Source organism: Neovison vison, chromosome 5, assembly GCF_020171115.1.
Source record: "Neovison vison isolate M4711 chromosome 5, ASM_NN_V1, whole genome shotgun sequence".
NCBI lineage: Eukaryota > Metazoa > Chordata > Mammalia > Carnivora > Mustelidae > Neogale > Neogale vison.
The window spans coordinates 54,991,750-55,016,362 of record NC_058095.1 but is presented as its reverse complement, the minus strand read 5'-3'; the positions used below and the strand labels follow the sequence as shown (position 1 = coordinate 55,016,362).

The 24,613-nt window shown below is 63.1% G+C and overlaps 3 protein-coding genes across 4 annotated transcripts in view; 1 reads left to right on the top strand and 2 right to left on the bottom strand.

Annotated features, from left to right (window-relative positions):
* Positions 1-1,157: 1,157 nt before the first annotated feature.
* AIPL1 (aryl hydrocarbon receptor interacting protein like 1) lies at positions 1,158-7,938 on the bottom strand. The gene is made up of 6 exons (XM_044250556.1): positions 7,828-7,938; positions 7,090-7,269; positions 3,163-3,351; positions 2,351-2,527; positions 2,107-2,248; positions 1,158-1,436 (listed from the first exon to the last, which is right to left on the bottom strand). The coding sequence occupies exons 1-6, from the start codon at positions 7,921-7,923 to the stop codon at positions 1,234-1,236; spliced, it is 987 nt and encodes a 328-aa protein (XP_044106491.1). The 5' UTR covers positions 7,924-7,938; the 3' UTR covers positions 1,158-1,233.
* A 4,482-nt stretch (positions 7,939-12,420) lies between these two features.
* On the top strand, positions 12,421-16,112 carry PIMREG (PICALM interacting mitotic regulator). 2 transcript variants are annotated; one of them, XM_044250554.1, is made up of 4 exons: positions 12,421-12,731; positions 13,853-14,112; positions 14,570-14,665; positions 15,301-16,112. In XM_044250554.1, exons 1-4 carry the CDS (start codon positions 12,438-12,440, stop codon positions 15,365-15,367), a joined length of 717 nt encoding a protein of 238 aa, XP_044106489.1. In that variant the 5' UTR covers positions 12,421-12,437; the 3' UTR covers positions 15,368-16,112. The 2 variants fall into 2 exon arrangements, with proteins under 2 accessions (XP_044106489.1, XP_044106490.1); XM_044250555.1 differs by having other exon boundaries at positions 15,129-15,367.
* A 3,765-nt stretch (positions 16,113-19,877) lies between these two features.
* PITPNM3 (PITPNM family member 3) overlaps positions 19,878-24,613 on the bottom strand; it is a 59,124-nt gene continuing 54,388 nt past the window's right edge. The window contains exons 22-24 of the mRNA XM_044250251.1: positions 23,594-23,777; positions 21,381-21,509; positions 19,878-20,180 (exon numbers count right to left, since the gene is read on the bottom strand). Coding sequence (XP_044106186.1) covers positions 19,878-20,180; positions 21,381-21,509; positions 23,594-23,777 — 616 coding nt within the window. The remainder of the gene's footprint in view (positions 20,181-21,380; positions 21,510-23,593; positions 23,778-24,613) is intronic.

Genomic DNA, 24,613 nt, shown 5'->3' with positions numbered 1-24,613 from the left:
AGCCAGATGGGGCATGAGATGGTTCCTGGAAAGGGTCCAGTCGTCCTGCCCTTGGCCTTGTGTCTACTGTAAAATCAAAAAGGGCAGGTGCACAGGCTGGGGGCCGGCGGGGCTGGGGGAAAGCAGACCTAGAAAGACGAGAGTGGAATTGTGACTGATCTTAATCCACTGCATGATGCGGCCGGAGGGACCCTGTGGACTCTGCAACGAGGGGAGGGATCTCCGGCTGCCCAGGGCCATCCCTACCAGGAGCACTAATGTCACACAGCCCTCCGTGTCCTGGCCCTGCCCCTCCTCTCTCTTGGGCTTGCAAAGGTCCTGGGGCATCAGGAGGGGAGACGGTTGGGCTGACCATTTGGTCCACACAGAGGACCAGGCAGGGTCGTGGGACACACTCGGGCATCAGTCCTGCTGGGGGGGACCACATTTGGGGGCAGGTCCTCATGGACCTCAGAAGAGAGGAAAGGAAGGTGCGTGCAGGAAATGGAAAGGAACGCGGGGGCCGGGAGCCCTCGGGCCGGAGGTCGCGGTCCTCAGACAGGCTCTGCCTCTGCCTCTGAGCCACTGGGGCCCCTGCCTCTGACCCACACTGGGGCCCCTGCTTGTCCAGCCTCCCGGGGCCATCAGGAGGCAGGCAACTGTCCCACTCTGGCTTCCCCAGCTCGAAGCATCCCCTTGTTCTGACCTCCCCCCAGGCCGTGCCGGCCACCGACCCCCCCTCTCCGGCCAGGCAGCCCTTAGCCACAAGCAGAACCCACCAAACATCAACCCTTTTTCCTCTGTGGGCAGGGCCGGGGAACTGACACCTCCAGCCTCCTGGTGACACAAAAGAGGGGAAGGAGAAAGAAAACATCACAGTGTTCACAGCCACTCCCGTCACCAGGAACAGCCTCATTCTGGTGGCCCTGGGCCCATGGATTGGGGACCACGGAGAAAGAACCACGACCACAGTGCCACGTGGGGCCTGTGGGGAAACTTACTTACACTGTTTATTGTGTTTTTTGTTTGTTTTTTTTTTTTTTCATTTTAGTCAGGCCTCAGACAAAGCACAAAAAACGTAATTTTGACTGCAGACAGAAGCCGGGTGTTGGGGCGGGATGGGGGGGGGGGGAGTAAAGTTCCAGTGGTTGTCCCGCCCAGAAGGGAGTGGCATGGACTTGAGAGAGCGTTCTAGAGGAAGTGTGCGCAGCTGCAGAAGTACCCAGGGGAGGCCAGGGAGGCCCACTCCGCACCCTAGCCCAGCATGTTCCGGCAGCGGAGCCGCTCTTCCTCCCGCTTCTCCTCCAGGCGGTTTTCCAAAAGCCTCAGCTCCCTGCGCACCGCCTTCCCCATGGACGGCTCCAGCTCCAGCACTTTCTGAAGGTCCGCCCTGGCCTCCGCCTCATTCCATACCTCCGCGTGAGCCCGGGCCCGCACGTAGTAGGCCTTCACGATCCCTGAGGGGAGGACGACACTGCCCCTGCTGACCCCCTCCAGGCGCGACCTCGCCGCTGACAAAACTCTTAACCTTAACCGGGATCCTTAACTTCTCTGTGCCCCTGGGGCCGCCTCCTCGGCTGTACATGTGGGTGACAGCAGCAAGAGCAAGACCTACTCCCCTCCCTTGCAGGGACCCTGCCAGGCCCCAGAACTAACTCCAAACCGGAAATCTCCTACTCAGTCCCGTGGGCTCCCCGCAAGGCTTGGGCTCCAGACGCCCGTCTCCGCCCCCACGGGTTACTCCGGGCACTGAAGGAGGTGAGGAGCACAGGGAGCCCAGCCCCCTGCGCACAGCAGGAGAGCGATGTCGCAGCGCACCTGCAGTCACTCCATCCTGCACGACCGTCCCCCCGCACCTCGCTCGCAAACACCTGCTCCCCACCAGCGGCACCAGCTGCCCAGGCACCAGCGTGCAGGCCTGCTGCCTGCGAGTCCCGGCGGCTGCGCGTGAGCACCAAGGCCTCCCTCAGGGGCTCTGCCCGGGACCTGCAGGCCCGCCCCGCCCCGCCCCGCGCACCTGCCGGCCCTGCCCGTCCCGCCTTGCACCTGCCGCCCCGCCCTACGCACCTGACGTCCCTGCCCGCCCCGCCCGCACGTGCCGGCCCGCCCCGCCCCGCGCCGCCACACCTGGGTGCAGCCGCAGGATGTCGCTCGTGTGCTCCAGCACCTCGTAGTATTCCTCCTTCTTGAGCAGACACTGGCAGTAGTTGAGGATCAGGGTGTTGACCATCTTCTCCAGCTTCAGCCACTGCACTTCCCAGGGCTTCTCCTGCGCGGGGGGGCGGGGGGCACGCCGGTCCCCGTGAGCTGGGCAGCCTGCCCCCCCCCCTGTCGCCGTCCCCCAGCTCCGGCCGCGCGGGCAGCCCCCCACCTTGGTCTGCAGGTTCCTCAGGCAGACGATGGCTTCCTGGTACTTGCTGGAGGCTTCGTCGTAGCGGCCCAGTTTGAAGAGCCGGTTCCCTTCTCCGTGGAGGATGGGCACCGCCTGCATCTTCTCCTGGTTGTTCAGGCTCCACGTCTCCCGCTGGTACTCGCTCGGGGCCTCCACCTGGCCCAACAGCGCAGGTGGGTGAGGCGGGGACCGAGGGACCTGCGCTCCCGCAGCTGGGGACCCGCCTCCTCTGCCTTCTCTGCAAGCATGCTTGCTGGTCACATGCACGTGCATAGGGGACAGAAGCCACGGGCTGAGCCCGCCCTAAATCAGCACCTTTATGCAAGTTACAGACAGACAGCCCTTGTCAACACTGGACTTCCAATATTCAGAAGGCGGTCTCCATACTCACTTGGCTAGAACAAGACACGTTATAGCCACCTGCTGGGAAATTGCTGTCATGAAAGTTCAGATCTACGAGGTCTAAAATGAACACCTTAGAGTAAGGCCCTTGTGCAGTGCACAAACCGCACAACTGTCCTAGCAGGCCCGCAAAGGCCCTATTGTTGACACCATTCCCTTATTTGTTCACCCATGTAGCTGTTGGGCTGAACCTCATTCTTGGCCATACCCAAGTCCCAACCCAGGCCAGACCCTCTCCCACCACCCCACAAACGCGGCAGTGGTTTAGGAGCCCTCTCATGCTCTAGAGAGAAGGCAGTGATGCCTGGGACTAGCGAGGGGAGGCTCCCCACACCGCGTGCTCTCTGAGGCTGGGACAGCCCTCTGCCCCTGCCGCCCCCAGGGCGCACCTGCAGCAGCTCTATCACGAAGATCAGAGGCTGTGGCTCCTTCTGTAGCTCGTCCAGGTCCTCGTAGCCCAGCGTGTGGTAGGCGAACATGTTGGCCAGCCCACACGTGTGTACGTGCCACTCTGTGGGGTCCTTGCCCTCCGCCACCTGCCGCAGGCTCCGGGACAGGATGGGGTAGACCCCTGTGTGCTGGGGGGAAAGACGGCGGATGGCATCTGGCCTGCATGCTCAGAGCCCCGGCTCTGAGTCCTGCTACAGCCTCACCAGCCTGGGGCTGTTCCTGCTGTTTGCCCCCAACAGGCCCCCGGAAGGACTGTGGTGCACTGTGTTCCAGGCCAAGCGCTCTCCCAGCTCCTTCCATCAGCTCCTTCCACAGGCCCCAGCAAGGGAGGCCCTTATCCCCACTCCACAGGTGGGAGACTGGAGCCCAGAGGCATGAAGCCAGTTGCGAAAGGTCACCCAGCAATGAAACGACACAGACCGGGTTCACGCCCGGTTTCAGGGGGCACGTTCTCACCTTTCCTGGCCCTCGTGCTCAGCCCCGACCCATTTCTCTCGGGGAGACCTGAGCCCATGGGTTGGCGACCTGCAGGGAGGGAAGTGTGGGGAGGAGGGAAAGGCTCGAGCTCCAGGGGCCAGAGGGCTGGCCTGGCATCCCCAGGGGGCTGCTGATTAGCAGGGAGCCTGGGCACCTGTCTTGAGCTCCAGCCCCCTTGGCCGCACCTGTGGTCAGGGAGCTGAGGTGAGTCAGAGGAGGCACAGGGGTAGGCCCCGATTGCCCCAGCCTCTCCCTGCACTGGGCAGGGGGCTCGCCACCCTCAAGGAGGAGGAGGGCTAAGAAAACCAGCCCCTTGAGCCTCAGCTGCTCCGCCTGTGAGCTGTCCCTGAGAGCCCCTCTCTGCTCGGAAAGTCCAGAAACGGCCCATCTCAGACACCCTCGTGGCAGCTCCAAGGACTGAAGAGACGGAAACAATTCAGCCTGTCCTCCAAGTCACCAGCGTGGGGGTGAAGGTCAGCCTGCCCAGCCCCCACCAGCCAGGATTAGCCCAGAATGGCTCCTTTGTGAGGAAGAAGGCCAGATGGTAGTTAATCCCCTTGGGATCAAGGCTGACCTAAGGCCCAGAGAGGCCTCAGGAGCAGCTGTTGCTCCAGGCAGCCCCAGGTCCTGCATCCCAGCAAGTGCACTGAGCAATTGGGCCTCAGGGCCAGGTGGCTGCCTGGGCAGGACCTCCGGTAGAGACTCTGCCCCTTGACATGCACACCCTAGCACCAGCAGAGCCCCCCTCCCAAGGGCAGCACTGTGGCTGGGGGTGCCGCCAGGAGCTGGAAAATATCCAGGAAGGAGGAGAAAGGCCTGAAGAGGGTCCCTGAGTCCCGCGCCCAGCGGTGTGGCAGCTCCTGGGAGGGAGGGAGCAAGGAAGATAGGAGTCCCAGCTCAGTGCCAGTCTTGAGGACAGCTTGCCTGGCTGGGGACCACAGACCAGCCAGAGCCACACGTGGGGCTCCGTGGAGCTCACCTCTGGCCCTGGGGACCAAGACCGCGCCTGTGACGGAGGCAGGGGACCCTGGGACCCCCACACCGAGTCTCCTGCCTGTGGATCTGTCTCTATAGGAGACCCCGCAAACTCTGGGCCATGGGCCATACTCAGCTCGCAGACTGGTTTTGTCTGATCACTCACCTTGCGGAGCTGTTATCAATCAGTTAACCAACATTCGAATATCGGGGGCGCTCACCAGGAGACCATCCAGGCGGAGCTAAGGACTGGCTGCCCCTTTGGATGAGGCAGACAATCCACAGACAGCCAGAGCTCCGGGCCCCTCGTGGAATTTTAGTTTGCAACCCGTGGCCTCACGGTCCTGGGCACTGGCATAAAATCCCACATAGAGACCAACGTCCTGCCTGGGGGCAGGGCAGAAGCTCCCAGCCCCAGAGCAGCCCTGCCTCCCTCCCTAGGGGCAGGGGAGGGAGAGAGGGGGCCTCTTCCTCTTCAGACTGACGCAGAGAGGACTGGTCAGGGGGAGGGTCTGCAGGGAGTGATGAGCAATGCTGCTGGGGGGAAGGCCAGTCCCTCCTAATATGATCATCCCACTGACGGCTGCCTGTGTCTTTCCAAAACTCGGATTCTTAAACAGAGAGGAGCCTCCGGAGGGGAAAGGGGCCAACTTAATTAAGCATGCCAAACCTTTTTGCACTTCCTGGCCTGGATGCCACCTGCTCTTTACCCGCAGACCTGGTGAACTCCTATTCATCTTTCAATACCCAGTTCAAGGTCATCTTGGAGACTTTCCCCCAAGACCGTAAAGCACTGGTTGCCCATCTCCTGGGCCCTGAAGCAGTCTGCCCTCCCTTAATCATGTCATGGGGCTGGCTGCCCCGCATCGAGAGAGTGACACAGAGTGTCCCAGGGAGAAAGGGCTTCCCCGGGGCCACAGAGCTCAAACTCAGATCTCAAACTCTCTCTCTCCCAAATTGCTCCTTCAAAGGGTCAGCGGCCCCAAAGATGTGATGGGTCGGAGTGGCCGCCATCAAGGGCTGGTGCGCCCGTTGGGTGATAGACAAGGGGGAGCCCGGCAATGGCTGGGTCAGGCCCGCGACATCTGAGCCGGTCAGCCAATCACGGTGAGAAGAGACTCCCAGCGCAAGAGGCCAGTGGACCGGGCACCCAGTGGGAAGCTGGCAGAACAATTTCTAGAAACTGTGGGGACAGAGGAACATGGAAGACGGTCCCATGGAAATCAACCAGCTTTCTAGAATGTGGGGAGCCCCTGTGCATGGACTGTGTTTGGGTCGAGATTGGAATAAGCCGGCCACTAAGCTAGAGAAATGTGAACAGACCATCGGCCTGAAGGAATTACAGGGGTTTTCAAAAGACGTAATAATGACACTGAGATGATGTTACTTTAATGCCCTTTTTACAAATACAGAGTTGTCTTTGCAGCTGTAATGTAGGGAGTCTGGAGCGTGGTTTAGCTGTGTGGGATGAGGGAGAGAAGGTGGGGGGATGAGGCAAGCCTGGCTGGGGTCCAGTGGGGGCTGGTGTGGGGGATGGGCTTGGGGACTTCTCTGGGCTTTCTGTCGATTTTTGTATATGATTGAAAAGTTTCCATAAGAAATGTTTGCTTAGGGGTGCCTGGGTGGCTCAGTGGGTTAAAGCATCTGCTTTCAGCTCAGGTCATGATCCCAGGGTCCTGGGATGGAGCCCCACATTGGGCTCTCTGCTCAGCAGGGAGCCTGTTTCCCCCACCCCTGCCTGCCTCTCCACCTGCTTGTGATCTCTCTCTCTCTGTGTCAAATAAATAAATAAAATCTTTAAAAAGGAAAGAAAGAAATGTTTGTTTAAACATCTGTGAGTCTTGGGGGCGCCTGGGTGGCTCTGTGGGTTGGGCTCCTGCCTTCAGCTCAGGTCATGGTCCCAGGGTGCTGGGCTCAAGCCCCATGTTGGGCTCCCTGCTCAGCGGGGAGTCTGCTTCTCCCTCTCCCACTGCTGTACCTCCTGCTTGTGCTTTCTGGCTGTGTCTCTCTCAAACGAATAAATAAAAAATCTTTTAAAAAAAAAAGTGAGTCTTGCCATTTCTATCTGGGCTACAGAACAAGGAGGCGATCCCAGGAGGGTCACAGACTTGAGAATAATTTTACATGGCTTGCGGGCACAGGCAGAAGGGCAGGAAGGTGACCAGTGACCAAAAGTCCCCAGGACCCAGTAACTATGTGTGGGGCGCCATCCTGGTGCCCCATCCCACCCCGCCCCCCAGGCGACCACACCACCGACGGCCACTCTGGGGGCTTGTGGTCTGGAGTGACCCTCCTCCGTGGGCTCAGAGGCAGAGGAAGGGATGCAGGGTTTCGTTTTCACCCCACTTTGCCCCGCAGAGCGGGGACAGGGCTGCTGGAGGCGCGGACCGCACGAGCGGGCGTGGGCTACTCACGATGGCGTCACACCAGAACTCGGCCACCTCGCCGACCCGCATGGACGTCAGCAGCACTTCCCAGACCTCCAGCTTGAACATGTTCCCGATGATGATGTGCATGGGGTGGCCCACACGCTTGCTGTCATCGATCACTGTCCGGTCCTCGTCGCATTTTGTGGTGCGGAAATGGAAGATCACCTGGTCGGCAGGAGAGGACCCTGGTCTCAGACAAACCTCCCACCGTCACTCGCGGGGCTGTCCTCTGGGCTCAGCGCACTGCACCCCATCCAGATGCCAGGACCCCACAGCGACCCCGTGCTGCCTGCCCTCGCCCCCGCCCCAAGGGCCCCGAGCCACTGGCTGTCCCGCTGCCTGGCAGCGTGCGGGACCTCAGAGCCCGGCTTACAGAAGCCCTAGATCTGAGGCCACAGACCCCGCCACTCCGTCATCCAGGGAAGCCCACCAGACATTTGGGGACAACACTGTGAACCCTGAAGGCTCCACTCTACACTGAGCATCAGAAAACTCCCAAAGCCCTTCCCCCAGCCCATGCCGGAGTTTAATTTGCCAGCATCACAGACATCCAGAGAGTGGTCGCCGTTTCTGAGCTTCCCAGGTGCTGGGGGCTGATAATCCTGGGAAGGGCCCTCCTCGCCAAAAGCCCTGTTTTGGCAGAGCCAAAAGAGGCACAGCGGGAATGCAGAAGTCGGCAGACAGGGAGCCCCCTTCTGGTGCCAGGAGACCAGGTCCACTCACCCGGGACCCGGTGATGAAGTTTGGGAGCTCCCCGGTCCCTCCATGTAGGATGGTTTTCTTGACCCCCTCCATGTTCAGGAGCAGAGCGGCCTCCATGGCTCCCGGGCTCAGGCTCAGTAATCTCCCGGGAGGAAGACATCCAGACCTGGGGATTGACCCTGCCCCCGGGGCAGGTGTGAGCCAGGAGTAAGCCGGGCAGGCAGTGCCTCCTCCCTACTCCGCAGGGGGAGGTGAGGCCCCCACCGGCCAGCCACCAAGGGTTTTCTCCCATCCCAAGAAGAAAGAAAGAGGCCAGAAAGTTCTCAGAGAAGATGGGGAGGGGTGTAGCAGGAGAGAGGCCTCAGCAAAGCAAAGGGGAACAGGAGGGGAGCCTGAAGCCCCCTCCACGTCCTGGTGTCCATGCCAAGGTCCTGTGGTTTCTACAGTCCCTGTCTTCCCTCTTTCCTGTTTCCTCCTCCTCTCCCCCCAAACACTGTGCAGGAGAGGATGAGATGCGGGGTGGGGGTCGGGGAGCAGGTTTCTGGCTTGGGGGCTTCTAAAACCAGGTGAGAGAAAGGACAAATTTGGGGAAAGTTAAGGGTGTCCTCCAGCCCCGCTGCAGCCCCCACTCCAGGTTCTGACTGTGGGGAGCAGGGATCTCTCTCCCGGAGTGGAGGGTCTCATCCCTCACCCCTGTGCTCGGGGACCCCTGCAGAGCTCAGTCCCTGCACCTGGGATCCGCATTCAGGAATCAAAGGGACAGGTGGCCTGAAGGTGTGGTATTTGGCGCCACCTTGTGGCCAATGGGAGCTCGGGTTCCCAGGGTCCTTCCTTTCTGTGACCCCAGCAGGAAGGGACACTGAATTATCAGGAGCCACATAGAGCCCCTGACCACACTTCTCAATTCCTAACGTGTGGCCTTGGGTGTCTGTCACCCTCCTTAACTCCACCTGCCCTGCCAAAATGGGGAGATCCACCTCTCCAGCCCCCCCAAAGTCTCCCACAAAGAACCACTGAAATAGAGGCCAAGCCTGAGCCCCTAAGCCCAGACCGGGGCGGCCGGATCAGGCCCCTAGGCCCCTCCCAAGGTGCTCAGACCCCCTAGGGCCCCCATCCGGCCCTCTCTGGGAACAGGGGTCCTGGGGTCCTTCTCTGTCCACACAGCCACGCAGAGGGGTCTGAACGCACAGGAAGCAAGACAGATGCTTAGAGGGAAATAACGCAATTACCATGGACATCGCGGGAGGGAGAGAGGGAGGGAGGACCCAGGAGTGGGGGGCTGCTTCTGGGGTCCTGGCAGTGCTGGCTGCTCCCCCGCAGCAGCAGCATGGCTGTCAGCTCTGTTTGTGTTCAACATGCTGGACTTCCTGCCGGGGACGGCTGGCTTCTCGCTGTAACCCGTGATCGGTTGCTCGGCTCCGGAGGGCAGAGAGGCACGGAGTTGGGGTGTGGGTGCTGGGATAGAAGGCATAGATCTGGGCCCCGGTGCAGAGGAGCGGGACTGGGGTTTGGGGGTGTTTGTTGAAGCCGAGGCCAGAAGACGGAGGTGCTCAGGCTACAGCTCCCGACAGGCCCCCAGCCACGATTAGCCCCAGACTAACCTCCTAATGGATTTTGGGAAAAGGCCACCCTAATAACCCCACCCCTCTTAAAACCCATCAAAGACTCTCTGCTCCCCTCAGGACACACCCCAGCACCACCACCCCCAGCCCAGTGGAGCCACCCCTGCCCCAGGCCACCCATCCCCAGGGTGGTGCGCCCTCAGTCCGCCAGCCACCTTCCTTGGTCCTGGAAATGGGCGGTGCCAGGTCCCTGACACCGGCCTTGGCAGGCCCCAGCTGAGGAAAGCCTCGCCACCCCCCTCCACCCTGCATCTTGTCCCCGAGCTCCTCTGCTAAACTGCTGCGTGCTCAGGGAGTCTACCCTGCCCCTGCTCACGTGGGGTTCCCCACACCCCTTCGCCGCCTTCCTCACCCCAAGGACGCCTCCCTTGCAGCATGTGGCCCAGCATAGGTCTGCTTCTTCCAGCACCGGCCATTCCAGGGGGTCGTGGGAACTAGCAGGAAATTCTGCTGTTGGCCAGGGCATCCCCCAGGACGGGGCAGGGCTGGGGCCCCTCCTCCTCCTCTGTCCTCCTTGGCAACAGAGGCACAGGTGGGGCTGGACCCCAGAAAGCCCTTGCCTAGGAATGGCTTTGCCCCTGTCCCTGCCACCTCTCCACTAGGAGGCTGCCCTCCCAGGCATACAATTCCTCCCCTGCCTGGCCTGCTCTGCTCCCAGCAAGGGAGAGTCTCTCATTCAGAAAAAGACGTTTCCTCCTCCTCCCCCCCCCCATTGTCATAGACACTGACGTCCTTTCCCCTGGGCTGGCGGGTATGGGAACGTTTTGAGGGAGGGGATGTAAAGCCCCACATGGGCAGGGGGGCCCGGCCAAACATCCCTCCATTCACTTCTGACCCTGAGGAAGTACTGTGATCAAAGATTGGGCATTTGGGATGCAAAGCCGGACACCCAACTTTTCGGTTCCTGCTGACTCTGCGCTCCTGTCTCCGGCCAGACACTTCAGCCTTGGAAATCTGTGCTGTCATCCAAATGCGAGTAAAAATAGCTCCTCCTTGGGCGGCAGGGCAGGAAGCGCACTTGACCCGGGTCAGGGCTGGGCCAGTGCGGACTGTCCTCTGACGGCCGGACACAGAAGGGAACAGCCTGGCCAACCTGAGACGGTTTCCCTTCAGTGACTCTCTCCCACACCCAGCTTAGTTTTCCGGAGAATAAGGGCACTCGCCTTCCCCTGTGTCCTTGGGGAAAGGCGGGAATCCAATCCCCTAATGCCATCCACACGCCTGTCCCCAACAGGCCACAGCTCAGGCTCCTCGTGGGGAAGGCAGGGACAGGAAGAGCCGTGGTCAGACAATGAAACAGCAAAGCAGAACATCCCAGCCCACCGCTCAGAGTCCAACTCGTTTCCAGAAACTTGAGTCTCACACATCTGTGAGGTGGGTGTCCGACCTGGGCGCTGGCCCCTCGGTGCCAGGAGTCTCCCCCCACATGCTCAAATACGTTCTGGGCTCCCTTAGCTCATTCTGGAGGCCCCAGCTGTAAACGACCCGACCCAGGGGGCCTTCACTGTCATTTTCTTTGATTATTGTTTCTTCGGTTCATGGACGCCGTGTCTCTCCCCACACGCTAGATCTGAGGAGCGGGCGCAAGGACCCTGGTCCCCTAACTGAGGGCCACTGGGGCCCACCTAACCTCGCCTGACCTCAGTTTCCTCATTTACTCCTAGGCTGCCCTGAGGGTCCAGCGATGTCTTCACAGAAGGGCTGGGCAGGCACACCAGCACCTGCGGCACGCACCTCCCTCATCCCTCCATCCCCCCCGCTGCGGGGAGGGAGGTTCCTGAGCCCCAGGCCTGGGAGACCCAGCTCTGTCGCGGCCCAGGGTCGAGCTACGCGGAAGGGCTGGGGAGCCGACAGAGACCCGCCGAAGATGGGGCGCGCTGCAGGGCCCGGGGCAGAGCTATGGGGTGTGGGGGGGTGAGGCTCGCAGCGAGGAAGCCTGGGGTGTGGGGGACGCGGCCTGGCAGCGGGGCCGCGGGAAAGAGGGAGGGGCTTCCCAAAGGGCGAGTTTTGGAGCTTGTGCGGTTGCAGGGGTTGGGGGAGGACTCGCCCTGAGGGGGACTGGACTGGAGGAGGGCGGGGCGGGGGCAGATACGCCGCTCTGGCCCCTCCTCCAGGATCTCCCAGGTCGAGTGCGGAGGCACGTTTGGGGAACACAGGGCAAAGGATGGAGACGGACACACCCACGCGGGAGCGGGCAGCCGCGAGCGCTCCGGGCAGACAGCACCCCCCCCCGCGCGGCCCCCGGACTGAGGAGACAAAGGGGCGGCCCCCGGCTGCGCCCCCTCCCGCGGGAACCGGGGGCCAGCCAATCGGAGGGCAGCAGCCCCGCCGCGAGCGCGGGGTCCAATTGGATCCCGGGCGCGGCCGCGCTGCGCGGACTCAGCCAGTCAGCGGCGAGGACTGGCCGAGGGCGGACCCGCGCGGAGATTCAAACCGGCGGGGTGGGCGCGGAGCGGCCAGCTAGGCGTGCGGGGGGCGCGGGGGGCTGTCGAGTGAGTGCGGCCCGGGGCTCGGCGGCGCTTCCGTTCCCACGGGACCGGACGGGGCGGGGGGCTCCGGGCAGGACGGGCGCGCATGCCGGGCCGTCGGGGGCTGCGAGACGCAGACCGGAGAGTTGGAGGGGGGTGAGTGCGCGGCTGGAGCCTCCCGGGCCCCCGCGAGCTTGCCAAAGGGCGTCGGACGCGGCTCTGGCGCAGGGAGGTCGGCGAGGGCCGGTCCTGCCTCCCCGCTTGCGGCGGAGAGCCGAAAGGAGGCTGTATGGAAGAGGGGTGCTGTGGACAGTGCAGGACGGCGGAGCGCCCTGCTCATCCTCCGCCCTCCTCTGCGCCTCTGACCTCTCTTCCAGGACGCACCCTCCTTCCCGCTCCCACAGCTGCCAGGGGCCTCCACACCCAGCCCCAGCTGCCTTGTGTCCGTGGGGCCCGGGGAGGGTAAGGGGGCTGCCGTGCTGACCTCCCTTTTGACCTCCCCCCAGGATCTGGTGGGCTGAACAATCTCTTGGCCAGGCAGATGGCTTCCAAGTGGCCGGGCGTGGGGACCTCAGTGCGCCGGACACCGCTCCAGGACCAGGAACAGCTGGAGGAGAAGGACGGGCCACGGCCTGTGGCCGGCCATCCGGAGACCTCCGGCAGGACCCTGGGCTCCCTGTGCAGACACTTCCAGAGGAGGCTGCCTCTGAGAGCCGTCAGCCTCAACCTCGGGCCAGGGCCCTCCTGGAAACGCCTGGAAAGCCCCAGGCCAGGGCAGCAGGGTCTCCAGGCTGCGGCTCGCTCTGCTAAGAGCGCCCTGGGTGCCGTGTCCCAGGTAAGGCCGGCAGCGTTACCTGTCCCTTAGCTCAGGCTTCAGATGGCATCAGATAGCTGCCTCCAAGGGCCCCTATGAGGAGGCAGAGCCGATGAGGAGAGGTGCGCAGTCCAGAGGAACCAAGCCCCACATTGGCAAGAGGCCAGAGCTGCGTTGTGGTGGGGTGACTCGCAAGGGCGTAATGGGGGACACCAAACAGGAAGCTTCTGGAGGTGACCACAGAACCACCCAGGAGAGGGGCAGCGGGAGGGCAAGCAACATAGTGTGAGTCCCTCTCCAGAGCTGGGGGGAAGCCTGGGTGTAGCCAGAGGGTGGAGAGCAAGGATGGAAACAAGGATGTGTTCCTTAGGACACATTTTTGGGTCCCAATGAGGGACCCAAAATGAGGGAAGGTGTCACCCAGGAGGGACAGAAGCCGTGAGGATGGACCCACCCCCAAGGAGAGAATGGGGCCAGACGTCTCCTTGGGGTCTGATTGGGGACCCGAAATCCCCAGACCTTCCACTGAGAGGTTCTGAGCCAAGTGTAAGTCTGGTCTGTAGGAGCCCCAGCACGGATTTGTCCCCCGGGGCTTGGAGACACGAAATGAGATGGTCGGCCCTTGGCCACACCACCTGCCATACGGAACTCGGGTCTTGTTCTGACCTCCGGCCTCTGGCTTTGCTGGGGCAGACGTTCTGGTGGAGAGGAGCCGGGCGGGTCCGAGAGACCCTGGAACTCGGGCTCGCTGCTGTAGGTAGTGAGGAGCCCCAGACGGCTTCCGAGACCTTGGGTCCTGACCGCTGGCCCGGAGAGGACTGTACCCGCGTGCAGCGTGAACTGCTGGGTGAGACCAGGGGCTGGTCCACGGGGTGGGGGTGGCAGGCCCAGTCTCTGGGCTTTGTTGGAAGAGTCAGCGGCGTTACGGGTCTGGGAAGGGACTTGGGTCAATGCGGACTCACTCCCCGTGGCTGCGGCAGATCGGGACCCATTTCCCAGGGACTCGTCCACGCTCCTCCCCCAGGCCCCTGAGCTGCTGGTGTCTGCCTACTGGCAGGCCACGGGGCGGCAGGTGCTGTCGCGGCTCTTGGAGAGCGCCCCTTGGCGATGGCCAAGCTCACCTATCCCTGCACCCACCACAGAGAATCCAGGAGTCCTGCCACAGTGGTACCAAGTGGCTGGTGGAGACCCAGGTGACAGCCAGGAGGAGGAGGAGGGGGACACAGAAGGGCCCCCGGCTGTCTGGAGCTGCTCCTGCCTACGCGGCCCTGGACCCATGGGAGAGGGACAGTCCCCGGCTCTCTACCCGTGGGGGCCCATGCACCTACCCCCTGCGGCGGTCCAGGAGGGAGGCTGCCCTCCGCAGCCCCTACTCCTCCACAGAGCCCCTCTGCTCCCCCAGGTAAGAGGGGGCAGTGCTGGGGCCCCCTGACACGAGCTGAGCCCCCTCCTGTGGCTGCCAGGGGCACCTGGAGCTGCCAGCAGCCGCGTTCCGCACCCCCATCCCCTGCCAGCCGGAGGCCTTGGGAGGTCCTCCAGGGCCTCAGTTTCCCTATCTGTCAAGACATGAGTCTCCGATGAGCCCGAAGCAAGTCTAGACGGCAGCTGGAGGCTGAGGCTCTGTTTCCATGGGGGCAACAGCAGGGCTGACCTGTCTGCAAGGTCACCTGCCCTTGATCTGGGCCTCGAGCCTCTGTTCTCTGCCAGGTGCTCTAAGCTGTGCCTGTGTCGCTCCTGGGGGGGGGAGGATCTGGGACAAGGTGTTCCCAGCCCCCTGGACATCGCCCGGTCCAGGGCAGCTCGGGAGGGGCTCCTTTCAGCTTCCCACGGGTCACCGGCACGGCTTCTCCCTCTTTCAGCGAGTCTGACAGTGACCTAGAGCCTATGGGAGCAGGACTTCAGCATCTCCAGCAGCTGTCCCAAGAGCTAGATGAGGCCATTGTGGCAGAAGAGAGGTGAGCCAGCATTTCTGGGGGACCTCTTTGCCCCTGGTTCTATCCTGCTGTGTGACCCTGGCCTACCCCTGCCCCTTGCTGGAGCTCCCTCTGCTCATCTCTAACATGAGGGGGACAAAACACGTAGGGCCCTGGTGCCATGTTTGTCCATCACCTGGAACCCCCCCCCAGGCCAGGAAAGACTCACCCTTCCTCCAACATTCCCCATGGCTCCCCTCTCCTGCCTGCCCGTGGAATTGGGAAGAGTTCTGTGGCCATGGTGGCATTTCTGGTCTGTCTGCTCAGGGCCCTGGAGGCAAGTCTTGGATCTGCAGCTGCCCCAGCTTGGGGCCAGTCCCCCACTCATACAATGGCCATGATGGGCTCCTGGGTGGGGCCCAGCCAGCTCGGGTATGTGGCGGGAGGTCCCCTCCTGAGCCGGCGGCCCCATCAGCCTCTGTCCCTCCTGCCCTCCCAACTCCAGTGGCGGCGACATGACGGACATGACCGTTTCTCTCATCCGTGACTGAGGACGTGCCTGCAGACAATGCCTTCCTCCCAGACATCTTCCCTGGGCTCTCCTCCTCCTCCCCCTCCTCCTCCTCCTCATGCACAAACAAGTGCTCGAACAGAGCCTTTTCTGGAAAAACCCACAGAGCTGATGGGCCCAGCAGAGCCAGGAGTGTGCAAGGCTTCCCACCTGCCTGGAGCCAGAGCCGCTGACCTCACAGACCACATCAGTAGCCGAGCATACCGGCCACCTTCCAGCTCCTGGTTCTGGGGGGATGACCATGGCGCCCATACTTCCCTGCTCTGAGCACAGAGGGGGCATGAAGGGAACTGTGTATTGTGGGAAGCAAGCCACATCTGACCACTGTGCCCTCACGCCGGGATCCATGTGTCCCCCCGAGCTCCCGAGGATGGCCTGGGGCCACTGCTAACAAGGACCCAGGTGGAGGCTGCTGGAGGGGCCCCTGCTCCTGCCCTGGCCACATCTGATTCTGTCCTTGACCGCCCACCCCAGCCCGAGAGTCACGTGGGGAGAGTCTGGGGTGGTTCACTCACCTCCCCTTTTGGGTTTGGAAACTCACCCCACACTTCATGGCTGCATCTACAATGGGAAGCCCAAGTAGCAGAGGTCCCGGGGGGCCCTGAGCTGTGCGCCCAGGAGGCAGACCTTTGAGGAATCAGCCCCTGGACTGCCCAGTTCCAGGGACCCTGGCTCCTGTCCCTGTGCCAACCCCTCCCCCGAGCCCCAAGCCCCTGGGCCCACAGATCCCTATTTAGCCCAAGCACAGGGTATCATGAGTGAGCGGGGAGGGGTAGCACTGGTCAGTGGCCATTTCTGCTGTCGGCAAATTATTTAAGAAATCTGCTTTGTCATTTTACTCAAAAAAAAAAACAAACTATCAGTTGACTTCTCTGGAGATAATGATGCTTTTTCATAATAAAGACTCTGCCTCTGTGACATCTGTTCTCTGTGTCGCACACACGCACACCCCACTCGGGGCAGCGGGGCTGGACTCCCCTCATCCTCCCCAGGCCAAGCCGCTGGCCCCCAGCTCAGGGGACGGGGAACGAGGAACAGAAAAGGTCCCCTCAGCTTTGCTCAGGACCAAGAACACCTTAAAGGCAAATCAGGTTTTTATTTCAGTGACAACATTCGAGAGTTAAAAACCAGCTCACATCAAAATCAAGACCAGTTTGTAAAAATTGTTGAACTCCATAGTGCTAGGCGTGGGTCTGGTTAGAAATCTGGTATTTTACATGTTCTCCAACGGATTTTGTACAAGGCAGCCATGAGGAGTGGGAGAAACCGTTGTCAGTACAGAACCATCCCGCACAGGTAACACTGAGGAACAGCCAGGCCACGGACAAGGTCAGACAGGCCACCCCCCGCGGAGTAAACAAATAGAAACGGATAGTGGGGTCCCAGGGTGGGGGTCCCCATGAGCAGGCTGCTCCTGTCCTGCCCCTCCTTGTGTCACCGGCCACTCTTTGTCCCAGGGAGGGTGAGGTCAGATTCCACCTTCCCTCCTGGCCCCAAGAGCAGGACCGGGCCAGGCCTCACTGCTGCTCAGGGACCTGACCCTAGCTGTGATTTTTACAAAAGTTCCCCCAAGCCTAGAAGGAGAGAGGGAGAGAGGGGTGGTTTCTTTTGGCAGAGCCGAAGAGAATAGGTTTCCAGAGCACGTGGCACCCAAACCCCGGGAATCGGCGGGACATTGGTTATTTAAGGCGGGGTCAAGCCACGAGGCTCCTCCGAGGTCTGGGCGCCCCTCCCAAGCAGGGCGGGAACCGAAGCTAGGCAGGGGCGTCCGAGCAGAACCAGTGCCAGCTCGGCACCTGCCGCCAACAGCTCAGGTGTCTGACTTTCTTTTAAAAAAGGGCGCCGTACTCTGCCTGCAGGCCCCGTCGGGGGCGCTGACTCAGCTCCCAGGTGGTAGGACGAGCGTCTCCCTGCTTCTGGGAGCCCAGGCCCCGGCCACCCCCGGAATGCGGGGTCCACACCTGCTCTTCTCCGCCCCGCGCCCAGACAGGAGGTCATTCACCCGGACGCAGGAAGAGTCGGCTTCTTGAAACACGTGTTTTGTGGAGCCTCAGGGAGGAGTCGCGAGAACTTCCCAAGAAAACCCAGGATGCCCGAGAGCAGCCCGGCCGGGAGCACCGCGCGACCCCGGCAGGGAGAGGGCGGAGGAGGGCGTCAGGCAGCTCTGCGGCAAGGACAGCCCCCGGGTCAGGAAGAACAAACATGCCACAGGAGAGACGAGGAGCTTTGGTCAGGCGGGAAGAGGGGCGACCGGCCCCCCGGGAGCGGGCGCACCGGGAACTGGAAGGGTTCTCTGGAAAGCAGCCACACCGGGGTCGCGGAACGGCTCCGGAGAGAGGCAGGACCCCCGTCCAGACAACAGCACCACGGGGTGCTTTGTTTCTCTCCGACTGGAGTGGACCGACGCTACAGAACAGGCAGCTGATCCACGGGTTGCGCGTGGGCTGCAGTCGCCGGGAAAGCGTGGGTGGGGGGCTCCCGCGCAGAACCCCACTGCGCCTGCGCCTGGCTTCAGCTTCGCCTGCGCAAGTACTCCGAGCTCGGGACAGGAGCGGGGTGGCCTCCTGCCCGGTCCCCCACCCTAGCTCCAGACCAGGCCGCGAAGCCCCGCTCACGGGATGCAGGTTCCCTGCGGGGTCCTGGCGCGGTCTCTGTCTCCATCTCTCTGGCTTCCAGCCCGGGGGTGGCAGGGCAGAGAAGGCCGAGCTCCCCCGAAAGACTGTTATCACCCACATCAGTAGTTCCGCGAAGGGCACGCCCGCGGTGCGGCGTCGCATGTTCTGGAAACGGTGGAAGCGGCTGTGCGCGCACGCTGCGGCCTCGCGGAGCGCCCCACGTATGGAATGTGGACGGAGGAGTGGCCCCCGCGGACCGCCGGGCGGCAGGGCCAGAGCGGGAGCTGCCCGAAGGTGGGGCGGACGGGGGAGGACACCCTGCAGGTGGGGCGCGCGTCTGCCGCGCTGGAAGAGAATCGCGTCCAGGAGCGCGCGGGATGGGGGATGGGAGCCCGGCCCCCTCCGGCCCCAGCAGAAGGCCTGCTTTGCCCCGCAATTCACAGGGCAGTGCCAGCTCTCCCCGCCAGCAGCCGCTGTTGGGGAGAACGCCGGCCACGCGGGAGCTATAAGAGGTAGACGCCTAGCGGAAGCAACATGGGGCCCACGTGGTTGCCTGCGGCGGACACAGACGTCTAGGCTCCGGGGCAGCCCGGCGGGGGCGCAGCCCTGTCTGGAGGAGCTGAGCCAGCTCTGGGGCGGCCAGAGGGGGCCCCGAAGCAGGCCATGGCCGCCCAGGGGGCAGCAACTGGGGTGCAGGAGACCCAGGCCCCCTGCAGGGGCTCGCAGCAGGATGCCTTGGGCAGGCTCTGAGGGGCACCCCACTTTGGGAGCCAAGCCCTGCCAACCTCATGGGATGAGCCAGGAGGATGAGGGCACCAAACCCAGTGGAGTGGCAGGCGGAAGCAAAGAGAATACAACAGTTTGAGCCAAAATCACATGAACCCCCAGAATGCTTGGGTCTCAGCTCTGTGCCCTCCAGGAGCCAAGAGTGAGAATCAGTCTGAGCAGAGGTGGGAAGGGCGAGTCAGATCAGTGCCCTTGGGGCAATGTCCCTGTTCCTGGGACACATGGTTTGGGCAGCAGTGGAAAGCAAGCTACCCCGTGGAGCAGGGAGCCCTTCCCAGTTTCCCATCTCCATCCCCCTCCCAGGGGCTTCCTGTGAACTGGTGGGGTGCTCGGTGCCCGCAAGGGGCCCCTAGAGCCTCCCTCAGGCTGTGTGCAGCTACACCAGGCTTTGTGTAGCTCCAAGTGCAAGACAGCCCAGGAATCAGAAACCCGCACCAGTCTCAGCAGGGAGACCCACCCAATCCCATATGGAAGGCAGGCCCAGAGAGGGCGAGCAGTGGGCTCCAGGTCTCACAGCCAGCCCAGCGGGGCCAGAGCTCATGGCTGAGCTCATGGCTGCAGCCTCACGGGGGAGGGCATCAGGCAGGGCCCTGGTTAGAGGAATGACTGTCCTCATGGGCCACAGGAGAATGGTAACAATACCGAGGACAAGACGGGGACAATGGACAGCCGCAGGAGGACAGACCGTCAGCACCAGACCCCGACCCCCCAAGGCCCTGAACAGACATTGCAAACACAGGAGGACCCAGGGGATATCCTCTCACTCCCAGAAAGTGGCCACTTGGCCCCAGGAAAGCCAGGAGGCCCAAGACGGTGACCCGGGATGCGACAAGAAGGATGGCGCCAATGCCGCTCACCCCTCCGGCAGACAGCCAGAAAGCCGTGCCTGCCGGGGCCACTGGTCCCCAGTCTGGGGGCTTCTCCCCTCCCTGCCCGGCACCTCCAAAGCCTTAGGAACACAGCAGGATGGTCAACTCCGTCCAGCCCTCCTGCTCCAGGCAGGCCCACTCCCCAGGATCACACCCACACCAGCCCTGACCTGGGCTTGCGGTCACCGCACCGCACAGGGAGGCAGCTGGGGCTGCACACAGACCCTGGGATCTCCCCCTCGTGGCCCGGGGAGCCCCCCCAGGCGCGGCAGGGTCCCTCCCCGCTCTTGTTGGACACTGCTGGACAGACACGGGAGGGAAAAAGCAGGAAAAGGCCCGTCTCGGGGAGCAGCAGCCCCTCCCAGCCCGCGGGCAGCCGGCAGGGCCCCCCTGCTCTGCACACAGCCCGGCCTTCAGGGCACCGACTCAAACTTGGGGGGCCCGCGTGCCCAGCTGAGCGCGGCCAGGGGCCGCTCGTGGTCCTTGTCGGACTCGGGCTGGCTCTGCGCCCGCTCAGGCTTGGGGTTGGCGGGCGGGTCGGGCTGCTGCACGGACATGGTGCGGCGCAGGTGGTTCCGCTTGCGCAGGAACTCGGGCTGGGCGTGCAGGCCAAAGCTGCCCTTGCGCAGGACCATTCGCGAGTTGTTCTTCTTGGGGCGCGAGCGGTGGCCAGCCTCCAGCGCCGCCAGGTGCACAGCGTAGCCCTCGCTCAGAAACTGCAGGGGCGGGCGGGCGGGGGGACAGGTGTCAGGCGGGAGGGGCCCCGTGCTGCCCCCACCAGTGTGACCCCTCACCGCCCTAGCACGGTCTCCAGCTTCGCTGTGGAGCCTGGCGGGAACAGGGAGCTCACCACCGCACACAGCTCCCTGCCAGGCCTTGGATCTCTGAGCCCTTCCATCTGTACCCGTGGGGCACACCAGACCTCTGGATTCTTGATCACGGTCTGGGGGAGGCCCCCGTCCTTGTCGCTTGCCACTGAATCCCCCAAATGCAAGGTTGTCCCATCACCCAGTCCCTACCCCACAAACCTCCATCAGGTCTTGGCCCCCACAGTGGCCTTCTTGCCCACCCCCCCACTGGGTCTTCAGACCCCAGCTCCCCAGACCAGTAGCAGCTGCAGGACCATAGCAGGCAGAGTCTCCAGCCCCACCGGGACTCCAGAGTCCGAATCTGCATGGGGCAAGCCCCAGGACAGGTGTGTGCATCAGAGCCAGAGAAGCCCGCCTCGGTTCCCCCTCTGGGCAGGGCACGGCCTCTAACCTGGGTCCCACCCTAGGGGTGCCATCTCTGGCCCGCATCTGCTGGTCACCCTCACACCCTACATTCCAAGGGATCATCACCTTCCCTTCAATCCCCTCCTCCTCCTGCTCTCAGTCCCTGGGAGGGCAGCACCTGCCTGCTGACCCACGCCAGGAAGAGGCTATAAGCCAGGCCCTGCCCCCACCCCCGGAAGCTGGGGCTCCTGCTGTCACCCGCGACCTCTGCCACCAGTGCTCCTCGGACCCCAGGCCTTTCCTGAACAAGTCCTTCAAACTCCGGAAAACCAACCCCGCCCCCGTCTTAGCTGTTCCTCCCTGGGGGGCTACCACCCCATGCTCCTTGTCAGGCATTAGGCCTCTATGTTCCCTCTACCCCGCTGGACTGGATGAGGGGACACCTGAGTCCACCCCCTGCGCCCCACACAGCGCCTGGTCCAAGGCACGTACCCACAGCGCGGACAGAACGAATGAAGGGCTAGGGATCAGAGAGAAGCATTAGCCGCCTACAACCCCCCCACCCCACCCCACACCCCCCCACACCCCCACCCCACCCTCCCCCCCCACCCCCCCACCCCCCCCACCCCCGCACCCCCGTGCTCCCGCAGGCCCCGCCTAGCAGCCCGACCCGCTCCCGCAGGCCACGCCCAGCTGCCCCACCTGGCACTGGGTCTGGTACTTCTTGGCCGGCCGGCCCACGATGAAGATCTGGGAGGGCGGCAGCCCCAGCACGCTGTAGACCGAGATGTCCTTGGTGGAGCCGTAGGCTGCGCTGATTCTGATGAAACACTGAAACACAGGCCCGGCCGCTTCACCTGGTGAGCCCCTGCAGGAGCCGCCCGTCCTAACCATCCCTGCACCCCAGGCCAGCTGCAGGGGAAGTCCGGACCCCAGCTCGCCTGCGGACCCCACTGGACGGGACATCAGGGAACGCGGGGCCAGGACTGGAGGCCCGCGCTGTCTGGCCCCTGACCCACAACCTGTGCCGTCCACAGGAGCCTGGACTGCAGTGTCCACTGGCTCTGGGTCTGGCCACTCCTGGAGAGGCCCACCCTCACACTGCTCGCTTTGAGCCCCCACTCTGGTCCCACCATCGCTGGGGACAGCCCACCGACCGCCTGGGCCTCCACCCTGCCTTCTTCAAGGACAGTGGCCTCTGGCACTGAACCCAAAATGGCCTCTCTGGGCTCTGAAGGTCCCATCCCCATGGCACGCCCGCTCCTTTCCTCCCAGTCACTCACAGCTTCAGCCCTCACAGGCCGGGGCCCCTCGTCCTCCCTCACACCGTCCCCGGAACTGCTCCAGGCTCCACCTTCCCACTTCTAGGGGCTCGGGGACCATGTAGTTCTGGTGCCACAGCCTCCTCCTGCTCCCCAGAAAAACTCTGCCGGAGTCCCACTCCCACCCTGGCCACCACCAGCCCTGGGGAGGACTGTGCCCCAGCTGTGCCCCAGCTATGAACCAGCCAGGGGCTTCCGGATGCCCCGCCCGGCCCCACCCCTGCTCACACCTGCACTTGCCAGCAGGGAGTGGACCCCCACTCAACCAGCCCTGGGACCTGACCCTTCCCCTGCCAGAGTCCCCGACAGTCCCTGCCTTTCTCTCCAGCCCCACGGCCACCCCCTGGATTTGGGTCAGTCTCGCCCTTGTTGGCCTCCCCACCTCTCATTTGTCTGACTGTGCAGGGAACTTTCTGCAATGCTTCAGTCACTGCCGCTGCCGGGCTTTCGACCCTTCCATGGCTCCCCATTCCCCTCAGCGGAGTTTATGGTCAGCCTGGTTTGCAAGGTTTTCAAGGCCTGCCAACATTCAGGCTCCTGATGACCTTCAGGCCTCTGATGACCTCCAGGCCTCTGGTCCTGCTTGACCTGGGCCTGACCCTGTATACATGAGCCTGAGAATATCTCAGGCTTCTGTCTACCTCAGTGCCTTTGCACAGGCTGTTTCTTCGGCAGACTCACACTCTCACTTCAGGACTTAGCTCAAAATGTGTCACCTCCCCAGGCAAAGTCATGTCCGTCCTCCTTGCTGAGAGACCTGTGCTCATGGTGGACCACAAGGCTGTCAGTTTACCTGTCTTTCTTCCTCTGGATCAGGAACTGGCAGACTTGGTTGTGAAAGCTCAGATAGTGTCATAGGCTCTGCACACTTGCACCCAGCGTGAACACCATGTAAGCAAGGGACACAGCCGGGCTTGACTACAACGGTGTTTACGGGCGCCGAAATCTGTGTTTCCCGTCCTCGTCACCTCATGAACCACGATCCCCCTTTGGCTATCCCCCTAACCACCGAAAACTATAGAAACCATTCTTAGGTCCAGGCCCACAGACAAAGGCTGTGGGTACCCTGAGCCCTGGGTCGCTCTCCATCAGGGTCTCTCCAAGTAGAGAACGGGCCCCGTGTGCTGTATCTGATGCAGGAGGGGGAGGCAGAGCGTGCTCCTGTCTAAGGAGCTCCCCGAGGACGCTGTGCTGGGGCCTGAGTCCCACCATGAGGACTGCCCTGGCTCACGGTGCCAGAAGGACAGCAGAGCTCAGTGGCCTGAAGCAGGACCCCGACGGAGCAAAGTGGCCACTGAGGTGTCCACTGAATGAGTAACCAGGCACGGAGACGAGAGTTCAGGCTTGGGGGCAGGAGATAAAGGTGGAAACGTGGGACTCTGGGATTGTGGGTGAGTCACCGAGCCTCAGGGAGCCTGGCCGTCCTCATGGGCCCCCGCGGACAGCACCCACCGCGCAGAGCTGTGCAGGCTCGCCACGAGGTTCACAGATGCACTCCACACGCAGGCGCGGGCTGCAGGTGGAGGGCAGAGGGGAGGAGCGCGCGGCAGCGTCCGGGTCCGGCCTCGCCTCTGCCCGGCCGCGGGGACTCACCTCCTGCACGAGGTTACGCAGGAAGATGGCCTTCTGCCGCAGGGGGTCGTGCACCAGACCATCGGAGAAGAAGATCATGCCCTGGGGAAAGTTGTGCTGGGACAGCCAGGACACCACCCGCTGCTTCTGCATGTCCGGCCGGCCCGTGATGTACAGAATCAAATAGCCCAGGTCCTGCCAGTGCCTGCGGGCGCACGGCACACAGGTCCAGCCCGGGAGCCTGTAGCTGCCACACTCCCCACCTGCCTCTGCCCGGGCCAGACCCCACAACCTGCGGCCCCTACACACCAGCCTATGGCCCCCAGCGCCTCCAGCCCCCCCACCCTCCCGCCTACAGCCCCCAGGCCCCCCAGCCTCTACCCCTCACCTGCGCCCCCACCCACCCACCCACCTGCAGACCCCAGCCCCCACCCACTCTCCCACCTGCAACCTGCAGCCTCCCTGCAGCCCCCCGCAGAACCCAGTCCCCAGCCCCCAACCACACCCCACAGCCCTCCTGAGGAGACCCCATGAGAACCAGGGGGAAGGACTCCAAAGTCACAGGGAGCTGAGCCAGACATCTCCCAGATGACCCACAGGCACCATATGCCCACGAGCAAGTTGACCCCCACTGCTGCCCCCTCTGCTCCTGTCCCCTTCTCCCAGGGGCCCTTTGATGGCACTCATGCTTCCTAACAGAGACAAGCCAGCTCTGCCTGCCCTGCTGTCCCCGCTGTCCCTATGTCCCCCCTTCCCGTCCCTGAGTGCCTCATCTCCTTCCAGCAGGGTCTGACCCACCCTCCCCTTCAGCTGGCTTCTCTGCCCTCGCTCACAACACCCCAACTCCAGCCCAGCCTGGGCAGTCCCGCAGGACCCTGGTGTCCAACTGTACGGTGGGATCAGTCAGTCCAACTGACTGGGATCAGAAGCCTGGAGGCCGGGCCGGACCCGCTGCAGGGATGGGAGGACGCGGCAAGGGAGCGGGGAGCTGGGGTCCGTGAGCGGCAGGGCGTTTCCAGGAGACCCTGAGTCCCTGAGACC